Genomic DNA, 24159 nt, shown 5'->3' with positions numbered 1-24159 from the left:
TTAAAGGCACTGTCAATTCCCTAGCACATTCTCTCAAAACTCGTGGTGAAATACCATCCAGTCCCACAGCTTTACTGACATCCAGAGTACTCAGTATCTGAAACACACTCTCTCCTCCTGTACCTCCAGACCTCGAACCAGTCCTATCCCTCTAGCATTAAAACTGACTCCTCTAGGATGAAATACTCCAATAAAGTGTTTATTGAACAATTCCACTATGTCCTCTGCATCAGTCACTCTCTTCCCATTTTTATCCCACAATATCATTCTTCCACAGTCATTTCTCCTCCTACTGGCCACATAGCTAAAAAATTCCCTAGGATTTTCTTTGGATCTTAGGGCCAATCTCCTCTCATATTCCAGTTTCGCTTTCCTTACCACACTAGTCACTCTTCTGGCCTGTGTCTTATATTCCTCATGCATCTCTTCACCTGTCTCCTTATATCTCTTCCATAGCCTCTTTTTCATATGCAATTCCTGTTTAATATTGTTTGTCATCCACTTTACTCCAAATTGCGTCCTCTTCTTCACTCGTGGTATACAACTTACCATTGCTGATAACAAATATTCTTTCACAATTTCCCACGCACTAGTGATATCCTGGCCTTCCAATTCCTCCCTCCATGAAACTTCCTGAAGTTGACGTCTAAGACTATTATAATCACCTACCTTGTAATTCCACATAAGTTCCCGTCTCTTTGATACTCCTGCATGTCTATTCATTTTCCAAGTCAACACCATATGGTCACTCTCTCCAACTGGTGGGAGAGACGTCAACTCAGTTATTATCAACTCTTCTGATGCTATAACCAAATCCAAAATTTTTGAACCTCTTGTTCCCTCTGTTACATGTTGCCTAAGACATTTGTCCCTCAAGAATTCTAGAAATTCCATTCCCCTATTGCTACATGCATCTTCCTCTCTCCAATTTATACTACTGAAGTTAAAATCTCCCATAACAATCATTCTTCTTGCACTTGCCAAACTTAGCTGTCTAAACATCTCCTGATCCCCATCCTCTGTGCTCCTGGGTCTGTAGCAACACCCCACTAAATATCCTGTCTTGCCTACCTCTACCTCACACCATATGCTCTCAAAATCATTTGTCTCACTTCCTTCCAAATTCTCCAATCTTAGAGGACATAGATCATCACTTATCATAAGCAGTACCCTACTACCACACTTTCCCCTCCTATCCTGATGAAAAATGCTATACCCAGCGACTTCTATTCCTGTTGTTATATCCCCTTCTGTCAACCACATCTCAGTGATTGCAATAATTTTTGTCCAGGCTGATGCTATCTGTGCCACCAATTCCTCTCCCTTATTCCGGATACTCCTGGCATTTGGACACAGCAAATAGTTTGCACTTGTTTAAACTTCTGTTGGTGTCAGTTGTATATGTTAATAAAATACTTTGTGATTAATTATTAACACATGGTTGAAAAAATTCCTTTTTTTAATTAAGTATATATGTCTATATGAGACATTTTAAGGATAAAAATAACAAAGATCAACAAAAGATTTTGCTTTGTTTTGCTTACCTTTGTTAGCATCATATTATTCCAATTTATACCAGCTACAAACATGTGACTCGTTACACGGCATGATGCACCTTGCCCATGGGAGGGAGGGTGTCCGTTGATTTCTTTCCAAGCAGTTTATCCTTATCCTTGAAATGCTTCTATGCAGATACACTGCTTGGAAAGAAATCAACAGGCACCCTAATGGGCAAGGTGTATCGTGCCATGTAACGATTCACGTGTTTGTAGCCGGTATAAATTGGAGGAATTAGGATTTTCACCTGCTTTTGTTTTCATTGAATGTCAGTGCAACTGTGTCCAGATGAAACAGCTGCAAAAAGGGAACTGACAGAGTTTGAAAGAGGTGCTGTGATAGGCTGCCATGTTGAAGATCTGTTTGGCAAATTGGTGACAAATTAGGCACTCAAGGTCAATAATCAGTGATATGGATGGAAGTGCAGGGAGTCAACTGCTACCTGCAGTGGACAACTCCCTGCACTCACCACCCACCAAATATGACTGTTAAAGTACTATGAAAGATAATACAAACTGCCATTTGTCAGCCGACAAGTTGAATGTGTAGTTCTGGGCATCAACTGGAACATAATTCAGCACAAAAATATATTTCAGAACAAAGGCTCACAATATGGGTTTCCTTTGTGGGACTGCTATATGCAAGCCCCACATTACCTGAACCAATACATGCATTATCTTTATTGGTGGAAAGAGCGTGTACAATAAGTTGTGGAAGCTTGGAAAGCTGTGTTATGGAGAAATGAATCACGTTGTATCCTCTGTCGAGCAGATGCCTGGTGAATGTCTCTTACTAGAGTGCATAACCCCAATGCAATGTTTCCTACTTTGTGGCTTTTCTACAGAACTGACCGTTGTCTCTTCCAGCAAGACAATGCACTGTGTTATAAGGCTGCTGCAGTAACTGCATGGTTTGTGTACATGAATGTCACTACGCTTGACTGGCTTCTGCAGAGCCCTGATCTCAACCCTATTGAATATCTGTGGGATGAACTAGAGTGTCAAGTGAAGTTAAGGGACATCTGCCATACAACAGTCCAGGACTTCATTACATGCCTACAGAAAGAATAGTTCAAAATTCCCATTGATCACTATCATACACTCGTGGAAAGTATGCCCTGCAGGATTGTAGCAGAAGTATAAGTCCCACATTTTTGTTAAGGTGGGTGCCATGGCTGTTTGTTCTTCACTCTATGATGTCTGTTGGCTTCTTTCCAAGCAGTGTATTTTGCTGGGTTTGGACCCCCCCCCCCCCCAAATCTTCAGAGCACAACTGCTAGCTTAGGTCTAACTTAAAATAACTGTCTCCAAATTTTTGGCTGATTAATCTAGCCATGCTTGAGGTTAGACGAATGCTTCATAGCCATTGCTGACTGTAAAAATAGTCTCTCCAAGAGAGTATTAAATGTTAGACTTGTTACAACTGTATAATACAATGTTTGTTTGTTTTTTTCCATCAAATCCCATGTGATGGGTTGTCCAAAGCATGGTCTGCCAGTTCTGACTTGCTGTAATAATCATAGCAAATGTATTGCTGGTGTTTTCTGAAGCAAATTCCCCTGTTCCATTACATTACCAATAGGAAGTCTAAATTCTTTATGATATATCTAAGGTAAAGGATCTGATTTCTCGTACCCTCATGGTTCCTAAAAGCTGCTTGTTTCTCAGGCATCTTTGCCTAAACTTCGGCCTCAATCCTATTTAGAATGATCTTTAATAAAATTTTGCTTGCATGAGAGATTAAATTAATAGTTCTATAGTTCTTGTAATCCTTCACACTTCCCTTCTTATGTAGGTGATATGAAAACTGACTTCCAGTTTCTAGGCCATGATCCTGTCTCCCATATCCTTGTAATCAATCTATGAAACACACTTATCCCTCCGTCTCCTGTGGCCTTAATTAACTCTCCTGGGATTCCATCTGCATCTGGGGCCTTATTGCTGTTAAGCTTCTCTTTCAACTTCATGCCCAACTGGAGTAGGTTCCAAATCCAAATTTTCCTGATGAGAGAATTTGGCCCCTCCAAATTTTCTTTATCCTCTCTGTTGTACAGTTCCTCATAGTATTCTTTCCATCTGTTTTTGATTTCCAGTTTTCTTCTGTTAGTACTGCTCCATTCAATTTGGGCTTAAACTTGTGCTTTAGGTCACAAACTAAACGAAACATCCTTTTATAATTATTTCCTCATCTGGAACGCTATATCTCTCTCACATTTACTAGTATACCACTTTTCCTGCCTAATGGCTTTTCTGACTTCTATAACTACCTAACACTGAATCCATTAAAGTGCAATCCATCTTTCAATATAAATCAATCTGTACATTAATATACAGCACACCAGTTCTCCTACAAAATGAATCATTTGTGAACACAGCTCTTCTGTTCGCTGCTATCATGCCTATGCCACAGATTCATAATCAACCCCTACCATCTCATCATTCAACAAATCATTCATATCTTCTCTCATACTGTACTTATTTCTTTTCAGCAAACCAACCCAGCTATATCTTCCATTTGTTTTACCTGCTTGCATATAGTGTCAGGGTCATAGTTATGAATATTCACACCCAGAAACATGCTTTTGATTCATCATTTAAACCCCATGGAACTGCAGAACATTACCATATTCTTTTTTCATACTTGACTGTTCGTTCATACATTGCTTAACTTCTTTTCTCATATTTTATCTCCATTCATACTTGTATTGTTGCTTACTAATTACTAAGTACCTTTCCAATTTCTCCTACACCTATTTAGAAATAGGAGAAATTGGAAACATTGTGAATAATTGGAAATATTGTGAACACGTACTGAAATCTTAAGAGATCAGACCATTGTACTGCACTCTTCTTCTTCTCCTCCCTACCAATATTATTTCATTCACTTACTCATCTATTTCAGACTACTATTGCTGTCAATGCATGCACGAATTATGCTTGTTATGTATATAGCACTAAAATTTTATTCCAAAATACATAATTTTGTTCCAAACTGAATTATTCATAAAAATGTAAAATAAAATATTTATATTGAAAACTTTATACCGATTAATTTCATTTATTTATTCAGGAAGTACAAGGAACCCAAAGCAGCAGATGATATTGCTTTATGATGATATGTATAATATCAGTATTTTCAATTTACAGCTAAAAGAATAAAGATGCAGTAGAAAAAAGACAGCATGATTACTCAGGATTTTTTTTTTTTTTTTTTTAAATTTAAGTGGCATTCACTATCATAGCTAGCTGGCAAAAAAAGACTATCCAATCCGCTTGTTATTAAATAAAGTCTGGAGAATACTGCACTCACAATACTTAATGTTTATATAGTGTTTCAAGTATATAAACTGATATTTTAATAAATCCTTTGTAAGAATTTTTTCTAAGGTTTAAATTCAAATATATTTATCATGTTAAACAGTTAATAACAAGAATTTTAAAAATTTCTACATAGTAAAATGTTATACGAAGGTGGCCTGAAAAGTTCTCAGCCTAACAATGAAAAAATTTCAAAAAAAATTTTTTTTCAACATAATCTCCCTTAACACTAATACATTTATTCCAGCAATGCTTCAGTGCCATTATCCCATCCCTGTAGTGGTTCTTAGTAAGATCTGCAAAATATCCCTCTACAACTGCAGTCACCTCTTGATTCAAAGAAAAATGCTGACTGGCAAAGAAGAGTTTTAGTTTTGGGAAGAGAAGTCAGAGGGAGCCAAATCTAGGGAATAGAGTGGATGTTCCAACAATTCATAGTGCAGATCCCTTAATTTTCCTTATTGCCAAAACACCTTTTTGGGCAGGTGCATTGTCCTGATGAAAGATGATTTTTTTCTTCTGCATTCCGAGTCTTTTCTCACGAATTTTTTTGTCTAGTCTGGTTAAAAGATCGGAATAATATTCCCCGGTTATTATTTTACCCTTCTCAAAATAATTAATAAACAAAATGCGTTTAGCATCCCAAAACACTGATGCCATTACCTTTCCTGCTGATGAAGTCGGTTCAACTTTGTCTTCTTGGGTGCTGAACAACCAGCTTCTGTCCACTGTTTTGAATTGTGGTGTGTGTAATAGTGAATCCTAATCTCATCCATAGTAATAAATCGATGCATAAAATCAGTTTTATTCTTGTTAAAACACTCCAAGCACTGTTCAGATATTTTCATGCGAGTGTGTTTTTGATCTGTGAGCAAGTGCGGCACCCATCTTACACAAAGCTTTTTCATATGCAATTCCTAATGCAAAATATATCCTACAGGTTTTTTTGAAATCCCTGTAGTCTCAGCAATTTCACACTCTTTGACTCGAAGGTCATCCAATACCATATCGTGCCCTTGGTCAACGATTTCTAGTGATGTTACTCTGTTTGAACGTCCTTCACATGGATGATCTTCAAGGTTGGTACGGCCACATTTAAACTCGGCAGCCCATTTCTTAATTCTTGAAAATGAAGGAGAAGAATGCCCATAAACATTTATGAACTTCGGATGAATTTTATATTGGGTGTTATATAAAGTTCTTTGTAAAAGAATTTTATATATATTATATATATATATATTATATTTATATATATATATATATATAAAATTGAGTATTGCAGTTATATAAAATTCTTTGTAAAAGAATTTTATATAACTGCAATACTCAATTTTATCCATTTCAAGGGATACAGACAATAATTTTGCTTTAGACAGCTGTATAAAACAAACTACTTGATAGAATGACTTGCAATTTCACATGTATGACAGATGTACCAACTTAGAAGAAAAAAATCTTGCCAATAGTGTTGCCGTCTATGGTCGAGGCCGAGAACTTTTCAGACCATCCTCATATATTGTGAACTACTTCCCTTACAGAATTAATGGACATAAGAACACTGTACATAGTTTTTAGCAGATTTTTCCCACTCAATTTTAATATTTGGTCTTGTGGGGTTTAAATTTATTTGTGAGATTTTTTTCTTTCTTTTTTTGAATTCTAAGAATTTAGTCAGGACCACTTGCTTCTCTTCAATATATTTATTTACAAAGTGAAATACCACTAGTAAAGTGTTACAACAGAAATGCATAGTTGTAGTTGCAGGAGAAGCTTCTGTTATTCTCCTATTAAAAGCACATCAGAGCCACAGTGGTATAGCATGATGAATCTACCAACTTCATGGATGCCTGCTAATAATAATAAATAATAATAATCATTCAGCAGTTTCTTTTAAAATTCAATAAAAAAAATCTGTTTGCTTTTCATTAGTTTACAGCCTTATTTTTAATAATTATTTCGGGTACGCTATACATATATACTATACATTGGCATCAAAGATGCCAATGACAGTAAAATTCTAACAGTGATTACTTGAATTACAATATCACATTACAGACATCGAAACCACATACAGGCATGCACTCGTCATGTGACATGTTAGGTTCCAGAGCACAGCAAATCTTTTTGTAGATGCATGTAATCTACCCTATATATATAAAATGATAAGCCTTTTTGTGTAACTTTTTCTGCCATGTTTTTTTCAAGTTATTTGAAACGTTTTGAAACTCAGGGGAGAACCGGCCTAGCAGTCCGCAACTGGGGGGGGCTTTTGGGTCTTCGAAATTCGAGTCATCAGAATTCAAGGAGAATCGGCCTACCAGTCTGGAACTCGGAGGGGGGCATCGTGGGGTCCTCCCCACGATGCCCCCCATCTAAGGCATGGTCTGCCAGCCCAGAGCGGCTGTACTGGTGAAACCGGATGTAGTCTTGGTGTTCTGAAATCCTGATATTTGTTGTTCTGCCTGTTTGGCCAAAGTAGGACAACTGCCAGCCGCTCTGGGCTGGCAGACCATGCCTTAGATACCCACCATAAAATTCGTTGGAAGAAAACAAAATTAATTCATCGCAGCAAGCTAAATACGAAAGATTATTCAAAGAATCTTCAGCAGCTCTAAAAAACGTTCCTAACCTCAACAAATTTGGGTGCATGAAACTGCCCCAAATTTGGGAGACTTTCATTATGAGAACTTCAACCCAACTGCCAAGACTACCAAATTAGCCCACAAGAGGGCACCATTAGGACTTTAGGAGCAATATTAGTTTCTTGCTTTCTTCCTCATTTGCTTTGTGTTAGTTCCTGAGTGCACATACCATATCTTTATGTTCCTGAAGATGGCAATGTGATGCCGAAATATAGAAGTGTTTCATTAAAGTTACCTTTAATTAATATACTTTATATGCGTTGTTAATTCCGTAAACTAATTACCAGTTATGTCTAACCAACGTATAAGTCTTGCTACTAGAATCATGATCATCCACGGAGATGCAATTGCACGAAAGGCCTGTCAATACGGCAAATTGAGGTTGAAGATATCGAGGCAAATAAATCGTCTGACGTTCCTAAAACGCTGCCGGGATAACAAAGTGATCCCTAATTGTGTCAAATTGAAGCACCGTTTTACTTCCGAGAAAGCTCGACGCATTTATAACCGCACTAGCTTCGCCCTGTTAAGAGATCAAATTACCGCGACGGGCGCTAGAGGAAGAGCTTTCGAATACACTCGGCCTTGATCTATGGTCTATACTTCATGACATCTCATGCGCATCGGCAAGAAATGAATTAGAAAAAATACGTAGTCGGCACGTGAAAAAATACGAAAACCTGATGGGACTTCTACTTCCATACCCCAGCCACCACTCAACATTGTAGTCAACCTCTCGTCGGCAGTTTTAAAGCCTGAATCACTTACCGCACTTTCACGTGGTCACAATTTCGCCCTAGCTCCTAAAAGGATACCTGATGAAGAAATCATGATCCAAATAGAGCGTGGAATTCGCAACCTGCCTAACCATATCGCCAACAACATAAGACTGGATGTAGTCGGTGTTCTTACTAAAGTCAAACCTCCAAAAACGAATATACAGCCCTACAAGAATTGAAAAACAACAAAAAAATAGTAATCACCAAAGCTGATAAGGGAAGCGCCACTGTGGTACTCAATCAAAAAGACTACAAAGGTAAGCTAAATTCTTTAGTACTAGACCGTACTACTTACCTCCCTATTGAATATAATCCGACCAGCTCTCAGATTAGAACTATCCACAGACTCCTTAAGAAAGTCACCAACAAACTTAAACCTTATCACTCTAGACCCCCCCAATTATATGGACTCCCAAAAATACATAAACAAAATGTGCCATTGCGTCCCATAGTGGATGGCATTGATTCCCCCACATATAAATTAGCCAAACATTTAGCCAAAACGCTCACACACTACACTGGCAACACACCATCACACATAAAAAACTCAGACCACTTTAAAGCCAGTATAGAAAACCTCACACTCCAACACACTGACATAATGGTCAGTTTTGACGTCTCCTCCCTATTCACTAATGTCCCACTCAAAGAAACCCTGGAGCTCATCCAAGCCAAGTTTCCTCCCAATATCTCAGCCCTATTTCAGTTCACAATGAACTCAGGCTATTTCGTTTGGCAAGGAAAGTTCTACAAACAGATAGAGGGGACAGCCATGGGTTCACCACTTTCCCCACCCTTGGCCAATTTCTTTATGGAGACATTTGAAGAGAAAGCCTTAAACTCCGCCCCACAAAAACCCACTATTTGGCTTCGTTATGTGGATGATGTGTTTGATATTTGGCCACATGGCTCAGACACACTCCACTCCTTCCTAGCACACTTAAACAACCAACACCCCAGAGTCCAGTTCACCTTAGAAAAAGAGGAAAACAACACCCTCCCCTTCCTAGACACTTTAATCACCCGCCAGCTTGATGGATCTTTGGTTTTCTCTGTTTACAGAAAACCCACCCACACTGGCAGATACATTCACCAGCAATCCCACCCCCCCACCCCTCACAACAATATGGGGTGATAAAAACACTATATAACAGGGCAAAATTAATCTGCTCAGATGACAAGGCCCTGACTATTGAACTAAACCACATCCTCAACACTTTCTTAGCCAATGGCTATAACCCCCAAAAAATCCAAAAAATACTAAAACGTGTAAACCACAACCCCCCCTCCACAATAAAGATTACACCAAGTCTATCACCATCCCCTACATCCAGGGCACCTCTGAGAAAATAACCAATATCTTCAAAAAATATGACCTTACTTCCTGTTACAGACCATATAAAAAGTTGGCATCCCTTATCCGCTCCACCAAAGACCAAACACTTCCCCTAGACCTGAGTGGTGTATACCAGGTCCCTTGCAGCTGCAAATTGTCCTACTTTGGCCAAACAGGCAGAACAACAAATATCAGGATTTCAGAACACCAAGACTACATCCGGTTTCACCAGTACAGCCGCTCTGGGCTGGCAGACCATGCCTTAGATACCCACCATAAAATTCATCGCAGCATGTTTAAATACGAAAGATTATTCAAAGAATCTTCAGCAGCCCTAAAAAATGTTCCTAACCTCAACAATTTTGGGTGCATGAAACTGCCCCAAATTTGGGAGACTTTCATTATGAGAACTTCAGCCCAACTGCCAAGACTACCAAATTAGCCCACAAGAGGGCACCATTAGGACTTTAGGAACAATATTCAATTATTAAGGGATAACTATCTGAAACAGCATGTAATTGAAAATACTAGGGGTGTGAGAGTGCTTGACCTGGTAATAGTATCTGAGAATTTGACTGCAATGAATATGACCATGTTGCCACCTATTGGTGAGAGTGATCATAAGGTCTTGACCTGGGAGGTGGCTAAAGGTGTGAAATTTGTGATTAAGACAGGGTATATGTGGAATTACCGTGCTGGCAAGTATGACAAGCTTAGGAGATTGCTTGGATCAGTGCCATGGCATGTACAACTGCAAGGGCTGGACGTCGATAGAGCATGGGAAGTGATCAAAGAGCATTTACAAGAGGTTATGGCTGATTGTATACCTAAGGTCCGAATAGTGAAACAAGGAGGGGTTAAATGGATGAATAACACCATTAAGCTTGAGCTGCAAAAAAAGAAACAACTATGGAGGGAATTTAAAGAAAGGGGTGACCTGCAGGCACACGAACGGTATAAAGTACAGGCTAGAAGGGTAACGAGTGTGGTAAAAACAGCAAAAGCCGATTATGAAAGGAAATTAGCTATGCAAGCAAAAGAGAATCCCAAACAGTTCTTTCAATATGCTGCAAGCAAGAAAAAAACTGTACATGGCAAAATGATTTTAAGGAATGACGATGGTAAAGAGTTCACTGAACCAGTCGATATAGTGGAGTTACTGAGCGCGCACTTTGCAAAAGTATATCATCCAGGTGGTGATGTTGAAAAAATGAAGGAACCATTAGTTTATATGGGAATTGTGATGAATGAAGTGGAGGTGAATAGTCTATTACAGAACCTTAATGTGAATACATCTGTGGGATTGGATGGTATACCGGCACGGGTCTTGCATGAAGCGGCTAATGAATTATCAGTGCCCTTGACCATGTTGTTTAATCTGAGTCTCAGGTCTGGCTTAGTCCCGAAGGCGTGGAAAGAGGGGAAAATAGTTCCACTGCATAAAGGAGGATCCAAGACTATGGTTGCAAATTACCGACCGATCAGCATATCAGGAGTCGTTGTCAAGGTCTTGGAGAAAGTATTCAAGGGAAAAATACAGGAATGGATTGATGAAAATGAGATACTGTACAGAGGACAGCATGGCTTTGTGAAGGGTAGATCATGCCTCAGTAACTTGCTCAAGTTTTATAACAGGGTGATGGCTGAACTGGATAAGGGAAATGGGTTTACAGTGATACTGCTGGACCTGGCAAAGGCGTTTGACAGGATACCACATGGAATTCTAATCCGTAAACTACAACATATGGGAATGGATATAGGGTTGGTGAGATGGATAGCTGGGTGGTTGATGGAGAGATATCAAAGAGTAGTTTATTCAGGAGTAGAGTCCAAAAAACGGCCTGTGACTAGTGGTGTGCCACAGGGTTCTGTTCTTGGACCACTGCTGTTTAATCTGTTCATTAACGATATAGGGAATGGTCTAAGTGGGACAGTTCATTTGTTCGCTGATGATGCAAAGTTGGGTAGGGCGATAGTGAATGCAGAAGATGTCAAAGTCTTGCAAGATGACTTAGATAGATTGGAGTTCTGGACTAAAGAGAATGGATGTCAATTTAATGTGACAAAATGTAAGGTTATGCATTTCGGAGTGAAAAGATTAGCAGCAGTATACCACATTGGTGAAACTGTACTCCAAGAGATTGATGAGGCCAGGGACTTGGGAGTGTTGGTGGATAGGGAGATGAAGTTTAGGGGGCACATTGCGAAAGTAGCTAAATCAGCTCATCAACTCACTTGGTTGTTGAAAAATACCTTGACGAGCAGAGAAAAACAAGTTATTGTACCTCTGTACCAAGCTCTGATAAGACCTCATCTCGACTACTGTGCCCAGATTTGGTCACCTCGGTTCCTTCTTGATGGGGAGGAGGTTGAGAGGATCCAGAGGCGAGTGACTAAGATGATAGCAGGTCTATGGAATGCACCATATGAGAACAGGTTGAAGATTTGTGGGTTGCAGAAACTAGTTGATAGGCGAAAAAGGGGAGATATGATTGAGACATTCAAGTTGCTAAAAGGATTCTATAGGATTAATTCAGATGATATTTTTGAGATCAGGACTGGTGGTGGGAGAACTAGGGGACACCCATGGAAGCTGGGCAAGAGTGTGGTTAGCAGGGGTGTTAGAGCTGGGTTCTTTACTTCTAGAGTGGTAAATGAGTGGAATAAGCTGCCAGAGTCTGTTGTGGGTGCTATGACAGTGAGCGAGTTCAAGGCAAGGTATGATAGATACTGTGAGAATGTTGAACAGCTGTGTGAACATGATGTTTAGGGCCTCCCTCGATGAGTCTAAGGACTCCTGGAGTAGCCCGTGGTAATAATAATAATAATAATAATAATATTAGTTTCTTGCTTTCTTCCTCATTTGCTTTGTGTTAGTTCCTGAGTGCACATACCATATCTTTATGTTCCTGAAGATGGCAATGTGACATTGCCGAAATATAGAAGTTATTCATTAAAGTTACCTTTAATTAATATACTTTATATGCGTTGTTAATTCCGTAAACTAATTACCAGTTATAAGAGTTTGTATTCAATATTTTAACTGCGCATTAATTGAAATGTTAATATTTTCTATTTATTCCTACTTGTAGAAGTTTAGCGTTATGCAATACCTCAACTTTATTATATTTTGTTTGGATGTCATTGAAACGTATGTAAGTGAGTGAGCCCGTTGTTTGGAACACCATGTGAGGAGAAGGTTTATTGAAAAGAGTTTTAGAAAGAAATCACGTGAACAATTTAGGCGGGAAGAATGGATATAAAAAGCAATGAACACTGAAATTATTTATTAGAGATTTATTAGAGAGAGAGATTGGCATTTAGGATGGAATCGGAGCATTCGGCAATCACATTGCGATAACAGCGAGTCGGCAAGTCACTCAAGCAGCTAAATAAAGTCTACTAGTCGAGAGGCGGTTAGCTAATAAGTTGTAGAATAACAATTATAGCTACGGAAGACAGCTGAGTGACTACTAAATAGACTAGCAATACTTGAGTTGAGATTTAATTTCAGGGCCAACCTGTCAAGGACACACGGAATCTTGAAATAAAGCATGGAGTTACTAGAGTAGTAGAGGCTGTAAAATTGAAGTTTACCAATAGCTGTGGTTCGAAATATATTGCCTAAAGAATTAAATGAATGCAGGAAGAATGAACTGCTGTGCATATAAAACCTCAAGTTAAGGAATTATTGTGTATTGCCTTAATTCATAAGTGATCAGTAGTACTTCATGCAAGAATGTTTATTTATGTGTGTAGTGACGATGATTAATTCAGTTAATGCTTTGAAGATTTATTTTAATGAGTGCCGTATACTGTTTAAGTGTTTGTGTATAAGTTGATGAAGAAAAAGGATTATCGGTAAGATTATTCCAACCTTTAATATTCCTATACAGAGAAGTGTGCGAGTTTCATCCAAGAATTTCCTTATGTTAACAGTAACTATTGTGAAGATTAACTAAAGTGTAAATTTAAGTGTTTGCTTGTAAGGAGGTGTTACTGTGATTTTATTGTATTTGGAACTTAAGGAACTGTGAGATGACTGTATTAGAGATAACAAATTTACCATTGTCTGAATTTGTATGACAGTATTATCAGAAAGGCTGAAGTGTTTATAATATCTTAATTAGTGATTTGATCTTAAGTGTAAAATTTGTGATTTTAAAATGAAATGTTTGTTTTTGTTAATCAAAAGTTGTATTTTGCCTGAATCTCTTTTACTGCACCATTCATAAAATATTCAAACCAAAGCGGGTAAATTAAGTAAGTCAAATATACTCGGCCAGTATATATTTTAAGGAGAAATAGTTGAAAGTTGATTTTTCTTCAATTATTGAACTGATTCAGATATAGAGTGGCGCAGTCTTTAAATATAAATTTTCTCTATATTTGAATTAGAAACCAACTAGCAACTTATTATTTTGTTTAAGAACATCATAGTGACTAACATGTCGGATCCAAAGTACAGATTAAGAAGAAGTAGGATCCAACAACACCATATGATCACTGCTGTACCTCACATGGTTTTGGCAATGATGTCTTCAGCTTGAATAAGTGGTAGGGTTGAAGATTCCCTTTCCACACAAAATTTGTAGGACAATCACAAATATTCATGCCCATGGCACGATTCGAACCCACAGCCTCTTGGCTGGAAAGCGGACACGCTAACCACTTGGCCAACCAAGCTGGCATAATCCTGGTGCCTTCTGTTTGGCTAGGTGATTATGACAAACTGGGAAGTGGCCTGGAGCAGTGTAATTAGCATAAGAATGCGAGCAGTCCATGGTAAATGGTTACAAGCAAATGGTGAAGGAAAGCAGTATCAGAAGGATAAATCAAGTAGAAGATGAGCAGTGTAATTAGCAGGAAATTTAAAAATGTTGCAAAAAAAGATATGGAGAAACATGATCAGCAAACTCATGAAAAGTAATTAGTACAGCAAAAAGGATAATACCCACAATGAGGAAAGCAAAACCATGTCAAAAGGAAATCCCAACATGGTGTTGTCAAGGGATTTTTTTTTCCTGACACCCTGCTTACTTTTTTATGAGGAGATTAAAGAGAGAAATATTCTGATATAATCTTTCTAGACTTCACCAAGTTTTTCTTATTTGAATTTGCAGTCTGAAATAAAGCAATTGGGAATTGCCAGTTAGCTTGTAAACATGGATGAGTGGCCAATGATAACAAGTGGGATTTAGAGGACTCCAAGAGAAAGGAACTCTGAAAGGATAACTATAATGAATACAGAAGGAAGGTTTTTCAAACAGGTAGAAAGGCTTATGTGTTGGCAATACATGTTAGTTTGTTTAATGGTATTGATTCACAATGCAGAATGTCAAGAAAATAATTAATATTTATTAACTTATTTGCTGATATTTCATCCATCATCTTCAAAGCACAAGAACAGTTTGTTACAGTATACAAAACTACAACAACTTGGTAAAACACTGGGAGTAGTTTAAAAAAAAAAAATGTAATGGACAACACAAGGAACTAAAGTCCTAATTGGCACCATCTATTGTTGGATAAGGAGAGAAAAAACCAGTATTAAGCAGATCATAAAATGACTGTCTCCAAATTTTTGCTAAATCGATACAGCTATACTTGTTGAAGTTTGGAGTACGTTTTAAAGCTGCTGATTCCAAAAACAATCTTTCTGACTTATATCGACTTCTGTGTAGCACTTTTGCTTTCTTCCATTTGGTTCTGTGTGAAGAATATGCAAGCCATGGTCTGCTTGACCTGACTTTCCATAACGATAGTGCCGAATATAATATGTTCTCCAAAGTGGATGTCACAGTTCTTCCTGTCTGTCCATAGTAAGCCAGGTCACTTCATATACTCCTGGATGCGATAAAGAAGAGAGTTTGTTCTTAAGTGAATGGATGAGAGTTGTCAATTTGACATATGATTTAAATATCATATGAATCCGACAGGCAGTGTCTGTGAATAAGTTTCGTTAAACTTGTGCTCCTAAATTTTATCGTAATTGCCAGTATTTTTTTGTGCAAAATAACCAGTAAATGGAAAACTAACAGAAGGTACTAAGAAGCCAATTACTTCCACACAACTTGTAAGTCCCCATAGTCCTTCATATCAGTTATTTTTAATTAAAAGAACAGCCACATGAAAGCGCCCATTATGCCTACTGTGTGAAGTAAAGATGGCAGCAACAAAAGCCAACAACGAAAGATTACTTCGAGTCCCATCATCGTAGCGCAACCGATAGCCAACAAACTGAAGGACAATACAAAGTGCTGCAGCTGGGAATCTGAAGTTACCAAAAGAAAAAAAGGTATATTGTGCGATTTCTATTGCAACTGGCTACATATTTCCTGCACAAAAATAGATGAATTGGCACATAAGCTTTTTATCAAACTGAACCAGCCTTTCTCCTGCTTGATGTGCCTTCCTTACATTAAACAGCTGGTGAACCTAAGCAAACGAGATGAAAATATCGAACAACACCTTAATAATACAACTGATACTTTCTCTTCCAAAAGTTGGAAACTAAGCTCCAGATACTTTATGACCAACAGCGGATTGCAAGTGCATCTGTACCCGCTAATGAACTCCACGATCGAATCGCATCAACGGTACACGGTCGCTCGAGACCGAAAACAGGAGACTCAAGAACGTTATTCTGAACTTTCCAGAGGAAAATGGTAAATCATTAAAAGACGATGTCAGCAAACTAGCAGGTGAATGCAACTTCCATTCCAGAAATATCGTCAAATGGCATTGTTTCGGACCCATAAACAAAAGAAAGGATGGACCGATCTTTCCACGTCTAGTGAAAGTGATTTGTGATACACCGACAAACACATCCAAATTAATAACGCCGATAAATAGCAAGCTAAAGGACAGCTGCCCCTAATCACGTGTACATGCTCAACCTGATTTAACCTTTGCACAAAGGGAACAACTCCAAAGACAGCTAGAAGAAAAATGTCAAAAATGAAGACAACAGCTGAACCATAGTCTATCCACTACACCAACATCTGTGGTCTCAACTCCAACCTTAATAGTGTCCATTATCATCTACAGTCAACCAAACCTCACCTACTCTTCTTAACAGGAACTCAAATCTCACCTTCCCCCAGGATATCCATCTCAACCATCCAAACTATACGCTATTTAACTCCTTTTGACCCAAGGGTGGTCTGCGCATATATCCGCTCTGACATACCCAGCCAGAGAGCATCTAACCTAGAATCTCCCAACTTTGACCTGATTTGGCTAAAAATATCTCTCCCCACTCAGTCAAATTCATCTGCTGTCTCTATCACTCCTAATACCACCAACCACTCCAAGCAATTTAATTTCCTCTCCTTAAAAGTTGATTTTCTCCAGTCCCACTCTGCTAATAGTGAAATCATCCTCCTAGATGATTTTAATGTCCATAATACCAACTGGCTTTCCTCTTCCAGTTGTACAGATCCTGCAGGCAGAGATGCTGAAACATTTGCCATCACCAATGACCTTACACAAATTGTTCACAAGTCGACCAGAATACCAGATAACCCAAATCACTCCCCATTATTATTAAAAACCAATGACTCACTACAGTATCAGGTGCACACATTAACAGTTCTGGTATTTTTTTCAAAGCATCTCCCATTTTAAAACTGGTAATCCATAACATATATATGCATATTTTTTATACAATGAGCCTGTGGTGAATTCATCACTAAAAAATACGTATTAAAATTTTAATATGTATTTTATGTATTAAAACTTATCACTGTGGTTGGTACGTGTGTTTTTCAATGATATATATGTATACAGTCATCCGTCGACATAAGTCCGGGTTCCGTTCCATTCAGCAGGACATAAGTCGAGTCGGACATAAGTCGATACATTAAATCAACAGAGTTATAGGGTTTAGGGACCCAACCATAATAAGTATACTGTCATTTTAATTTCTAAACCTTATTCTAAAACTGCCATGTATTACTGCACTATAAAACAGGAGAATAATCACCCAAATCTTCCTCCACAATCACATCTTCATTACCTTCCTTGTGTGAATGATCAGGCTGTGGCTCTTCTGGTGTAATCTTTGTTTTTTTGATGAAAATGCCCTATATGCTTTGCTTATTCCTCTTCTTCTCTTCATCATAAATTTGTTCACAGCAAACAAACACATCATGTACTTTCGTTTCTATTATTAAGTAGCGTTTAACATTGGGGTTCATGTCTTCAGCCATTTTGAGAACATTGCTAACTGCAAAGAACATTTCTGCAAGACCCTTCACTGTAAATTGTTTAACTATCTCTTCCTGTTTCTCTTTTCCCCTCTTCCTTTTCTTGTTTTTCCTCTTATGCAACAGTTGTTCCTCCAGTTCAACCAATTTTTCATTGGTCAACTCTTGATGGGAACTTTCTATGAGTTGAAAACAATCTGAAACTATGAGATTCAGATTGTTTGCTAGTTCCACTATTGCAAACTTCCAAAATTGCACATAAACCATTTTAATGTCTTTTTCCATATGCCACTCATACACTGAGGTCACTTCGTCCCAAGCCACAGCAATATTTTTAATAGCATGATAAATATTGAATGTTTTCCAGAATTGCATGAGAGTCTGGCCATTTCCTTCAGTAGCAGAAATGGCTTGAGAAAAAGTTCTCCGTAGATAATAAGCCTTAAACACAACTGCAAAGAACATTTCTGCAAGACCCTTCACTGTAAATTGTTTTAACTATCTCTTCCTGTTTCTCTTTTCCCCTCTTCCTTTTCTTGTTTTTCCTCTTATGCAACAGTTGTTCCTCCAGTTCAACCAATTTTTCATTGGTCAACTCTTGAGGGGAACTTTCTATGAGTTGAAAACAATCTGAAACTATGAGATTCAGATTGTTTGCTAGTTCTACTATTGCAAACTTCCAAAATTGCACATAAACCATTTTAATGTCTTTTTCCATATGCCACTCATACACTGAGGTCACTTCGTCCCGAGCCACAGCAATATTTTTAATAGCATGATAAATATTGAATGTTTTCCAGAATTGCATGAGAGTCTGGCCATTTCCTTCAGTAGCAGAAATGGCTTGAGAAAAAGTTCTCCATAGATAATAAGCCTTAAACGCTGCAAGAACTCTCTGATCCATCAGTTGGATCAATGAAGTAGTGTTTGGAAGGAGAAACATGACCTTGAACTTGGCGAAGATCACCGCTATAAGACATATAAGACAGATGACCTGGAGCATTATCTAGAATTAATAAAATTTTAAATTCTACACTTTCTTTCACACAATAGGTTTTATTTCACTTGCATACCAGTTGATTAAGGCATCCTCAAATAATTTTTGACTTAGCTATGACTTCTTATTACTCCAATAATGAACTGAGTGTATGCTTCCTAATGTTTTTGAAGATTCATGGATTTTCACTGTGCCATTGCAATACGGACATTAAGAGCTTTGAAATTAGGTATAGAGTTTAGCCTTTTGTGAATAAATGTCCGCTCGAGCATTTTTTTCTGAAACAAGGACACCTCATCCACATGAATATTTGCTGTGGCAAATAATTTTCCTCTGTAATAATTTTATTCAACTTTTCCACAAACTCCATGGCAGCCTTCTCAGTACTTGCAGATTTTCATGCATTTTCACATTATGCAGCGCAAAATGCTGCTTGAATCTCATGAACCAACTGGAAGAGGCGTTGAATTTGTAGTCATAATCGGGTTCTGCTTTCTCCTTCAACATGTTGAAGAGACTTAGTGCCTTAGCGATTATGGTCACAGTGCTAAGGGATATGCACTTTTGGTTCAGGTCCTCTATTCATGATGCAAGTAGCTTTTCCATATCACTGACAGGACTTTGTCATTGGTTCGTCAGTATCATCAATTTAATGGAAGCAGATCCTTTCACAGCCTCTACGATTTTATCCTTATTTTTCAAAATGGTCATCACTGTAGAATGAGACCATCTGAGGTCATGTGCAATCACAGTGACAGGCTTACCAGTTTCATGTTGCTTAATAATTTGCAACTTTGTTTCAATATCAATTGCTTGCCTCTTTTTCTATGATTCTTCAGTAGGTTTTTTGATTGTGCATGTAGGGACCATGTTGCACAAAACATTGCGAAATATTTAACAATAAATACACAAATATCCAATTTCTCAAACATAAAATCAACAGAGGAACTGTTGAAGACACGTGCTGACTGCTGAGGGAGGTTGCAGCTGAAAGCGCTGTTGCCACTGTGTACCAATCAGAGATATATGGCCCAAGGCTATCATTAATTAAGCGGTACTCAGTGAAGAGAGAGACGGCTCAAATGTGCCGCCATCTCGTGGTCCCTAACCCTAACACAATATATTTAATGTCTGAAATAATGTGGGTTCTACGGTCGATTTTCTTGAGTTTACAGGACGAAAAACCCGAGTTTCCGGGAGGAAAAACCTGCTTGCCCGTGCCAGAGATCGACTAACTCGGGAACCGGTCGAAAAAAGGCTTAGAAAAATTTCCTCTAGTCGCCGACTAGACTCGAAACCATGTCTTTCTTCGTGCGGCCAAGCACCGTGGTTGGCAAACGCCACATCCACTGAGCTACACAGGCTCTCTCTCTATATATATATATATATATTAGAAAATGTATTTTGTTATTTTTTTACTCACAAAAATATAAAAATGCAGGATGCTTTACCTTTTTAATAGAAAGTCCTTTTAGCTCTTTGTTTATACCTGTATTGGCTGAAATATTTTTTTCTATCAGCAGTTTCACAAGAGATGTCATGTAATCGCTCACAGGTGTTACCATGCTGATCAAGAAACCCACAACATACACAACGTTTGTCTTCAAGAAGCCTATTATTAGTTAATAATCGGGGATCAAAAAGATAGTCCTGGGGAAAAAAAGTAACATGCAAAAATTATGTAACAAATTAAATCTTAATTAATACTTCAGAAATGAAAGTGTGTGAGAAATTGCAATAAAATGAAATACTCAAGTTCAGATTTCAAATATATATGTTAAGCTATTGCTAAATTTGATCACTAAAATACAGTTTTGGTACTGAGGAAAGGTTGAGTCAGATAATAGGCAGCTCACTGTTTTCACTTTATTATTTGCCATCTCCTTTTCACAAGCCTCAATACTATTAGTAATAAATAATTTTCAAAACAGTGTCTGTAAGTTAATTAATGTAAGTTGGCAGTATGAAAAATTTTGGTTTCAAGATAGTCTGTTTAGCATTTTGTGTTAAACTTTTTTCCATAAACCTACTGCAAAAAACTGCTTTATATTTTGATTAAAGATGTAAAAACAAAAAACAACTTTGGACTATGTGAAAGAATGAAAGTGTGTGTGAAAGAAGTGTAATGACAGAATGGAATGCATGATGAAAGAAAGTAATGCAGCTAAGAGCATGCAAAGAAAGAAAGAAAGGAGATATAGAAGTAATCAAAGTGATCTGGAAGAATTTAGACAAGCATTACTGTGAATGTTTCAGATTCACCATGTCATGTCACAATTATTTTTTAAAGAAAATTTTTAATATATACATAAAGCTCCATCTTTAAAATTTTCAGATCAACTTATTTTTCTAGCTTCAGGAATTACAGATTTTCTAAAACTTGTTATTACAGTCTTTTCTGCTTCTTCAATCTCTTTCCATCCAGCGTTAGACATAGGCCTTGTACAAACTCGATGTAGCTTAAAAATATCAAAGCGCTCTACATCGATTTTTACATAGGTCAAGTCTCATGAGAACTGTGAATAACCTTGTTTGTTTCTATGTATATTTTGCTAAATATTAATGTAGTTAACCCTATGGGAAGTGACTATATTTACTGTTTTAACGTCAAAAACAAAGGCAATGCTTTGCCTTCGGATCTTTGTATATAGCTATGTGTAAGAGCACGGGAAAGTTGTTTACTAGTTGTGTGTATAAGAAATTTGTTTGCAAGCTCTGCACATAACACCTTTAAAGTTAGTATCTGAGAGTGCCGCTAGGTTTATAGAAGTTTCCACTGCCTGAAAAGACAAGGAATTATCAAAGAGGTCCACTAGTTTTAGACAAGTTTTCGCTGCCCAGCAAAATACAATCAAAAGATGCATGGAGGAGAATAAAGAGCGGGTCAAATTCTTAAAAGAAGATGAAAGAGCCATGCCGAATTCTTCGGGGTTTACTACCCTTAGTACAAGGACCTGAGATCGCAAAATAAAAGGGGACTGAGCTGAGCATAAGGGGCTTCCGGTCATCAGCAGAGAGTCATCAGAAGTTGGAACCAGAGTGACGGCAGAGAACGAGAAGAGGCAAGGCCCCACTTACAAAGAGGAGATTCCAGGTCCAGTTGCCGACAGAGGAGAGCCGAGATCCAAATGCCAAGAGAGCAAAGGCAAAGCGCTGTTACCAAAAAGAGCCCGAACCAGTCGGCAGCAGTTACAGTCATCGGCGGTCAGCAGTTAGAGGCACAGTCATTGGCAATTAGTAGCAGAAGTGGCGACAATTAGAAGCAGAAGTTCCAGAAGTAAACATCCAGAGGAGAATTTGCCCGTATGCTGAAACCTCTTGTATGTGCTATTCGAGTACCGCAAATTGCAGTCCAAAAGCCCGCTAATATCCTGACGTGATACCGCTGTAGCAAGATACTTCTGAAGGAAGCCTAAAACTCAAGATGAAAGAAAAGCCATAAAGACTTTAGTAAAAGACTCTTGACCGAATGTGTGATACAGAGCCTCACATCCTTTTGTATATTTTCTCTTATAATCTAGGAGATATGATGTATATGGACTGTTAAGAATTAGTTTAATAGTAATAAGAAGTGTCCATAAGAGAGTCAATTGGCATGTTAGAAGTTGATATCAAATTTGTAAAAATAACTTAACAGAGAGTTAGCTAACCTCTTTGCAAGTAAATTAGAAGTTTAATAAGTTGAATTTGTAAGCAGAGAGTAAATAAGTTTTAGAGTTAAAGAGATTATTTAGTGTTGAAGTGAAAGGGTTCTAATTTTATGCTAAAGATTTTATAGATGGGTAGAGAAAGCAATCTCCCTGTCGTTTGATTCATGTATATTTCATATTAATGTAAATAAATGTGTTTTAATTATTTGTTAAAAGAGTGCTGCCTGATCCCTTATTTTACAACTGCACTGTTCCTAAATAAATCGCACTTGTGAGCAGGAAACAACTAAGGCATTAAAAGTGCAGTTTAATTACTTAAGAACCACGACTGTCTATATAAACTTTGTTGATGGAATTTACGCTAGTAAGAGAGAGTGATCTACCGGAAGTTTTATTGAGTCTTATGCCGAATATTTGATATACTGATGGTGCAGTCCGAGAAATAAATTTTTCAGTGTTCATAGGCATACGACTAATAAATACAGAAGGTGGATAAACATAATATGCAGTAGAGTAAGTAAGAAGGGTTACGAGAGAGAAAGTGTTTGCCCAGTTTGAAAAAGTTTGCCCAGCTATGGGCACCAGGGTTTCTTCATGATGGGGAGGAAGTGGAGAGGGTCCAGAGACGAGTGACCAAGATGATAGCAGGTCTGTGGAATGAACCTTATGAGAATAGGTTGAAGATTTGTGGGTTGCAGAAATTGGACGATAGGCGAAGGAGGGGTGATATGATTGAGACATTCAAATTACTGAAGGGTTTTTATAAGATTGATCCAGAAGATATTTTTGAAAATATGACTGGTGGTGGGAGGACTAGGGGCCATGCATGGAAGCTGGGCAAGAGCGTGGTTGACAAGGGTGTTAGAGCTAGGTTCTTTACTTGGAGAGTGGTAAATGAGTGGAATAAGCTTCCAGAGTCTGTTGTGGGTGCTACGACCGTGAATGAGTTCAAGGCAAGGTATGATAGATACTGTGTGAATGTTGAATAGTTGTTCTTGACATGATATTAGGGCCTCCCGCGATGAGTCTGTCGACTCCTTGGAGTTTCCCGGAACAATAATAATAATAATAATAATAATAGTAATAATATAGAATAAATATATTACAATACAAGTATAGGAAAACAACGCATATGTTACAATGTCGCAGCATCGACAGGATAAAATCCATAGTAGTTAAAAATAGAAACAAACACCATATATTTTACAGTCTTACTCATAAATTTCCAAATGTTTAAGTCCCCAATGCTAGACATAGGCCTTCCTTATAAATTTCCAGATGTTTATGTCCCTGGTTAATGTCCACCATCTTAGTCAACTGCTGTAGATCATAAAGTCATCTTGCACTTTGGTGACCTTTCCTTGTCTGGGTATCCACTGGCTGCTTAATTCTGTCCCTCTTTCATTGGCTAAAATCTGCTAATGGTCAGCCCATTCCATTTAGATGCTTTACAATATTTCACAATATCCTCTCCTCCAGTCATTTATCTAATTCTATTATTTCTAATTTTATCCCATTTTTGTAGTGTGGAGCATCTGCTCCGCAAATCTTTTAATGCCACACATAACCTGTCTTCCTCTTTTTTAGTCATTGTCCAATTTCACAGGTAATTAATGAAATAATTCACATATTAAATAGCTTTAATTTTAAAAATACACATAAATCTCCTAT

General features: G+C 37.9%; 1 protein-coding gene across 13 annotated transcripts in view; it reads right to left on the bottom strand.

Annotated features, from left to right (window-relative positions):
• Positions 1-6559: 6559 nt before the first annotated feature.
• The window catches only part of LOC150093031 (terminal uridylyltransferase 4-like), a 621373-nt gene continuing 603773 nt past the window's right edge, over positions 6560-24159 (bottom strand). For 12 of the 13 annotated variants that reach the window (XM_090413455.1, XM_090413456.1, XM_090413454.1 and 9 more), the window contains 2 exons: positions 20290-20488; positions 6560-6724 (listed from right to left, as the gene is read on the bottom strand). In XM_090413455.1, coding sequence (XP_090269581.1) covers positions 20294-20488 — 195 coding nt within the window. In that variant the 3' untranslated portion in view covers positions 6560-6724; positions 20290-20293. The remainder of the gene's footprint in view (positions 6725-20289; positions 20489-24159) is intronic. The other variant, XM_090413458.1, reaches the window with a different exon arrangement.

This window comes from Typopeltis vanoorti, chromosome 24 (genome assembly GCF_054136105.1).
Source record: "Typopeltis vanoorti isolate ZY-2024b chromosome 24, IOZ_Tvanoo_1.0, whole genome shotgun sequence".
Taxonomy (NCBI): domain Eukaryota; kingdom Metazoa; phylum Arthropoda; class Arachnida; order Uropygi; family Thelyphonidae; genus Typopeltis; species Typopeltis vanoorti.
This window is presented reverse-complemented; position numbering and strand designations above follow the sequence as displayed.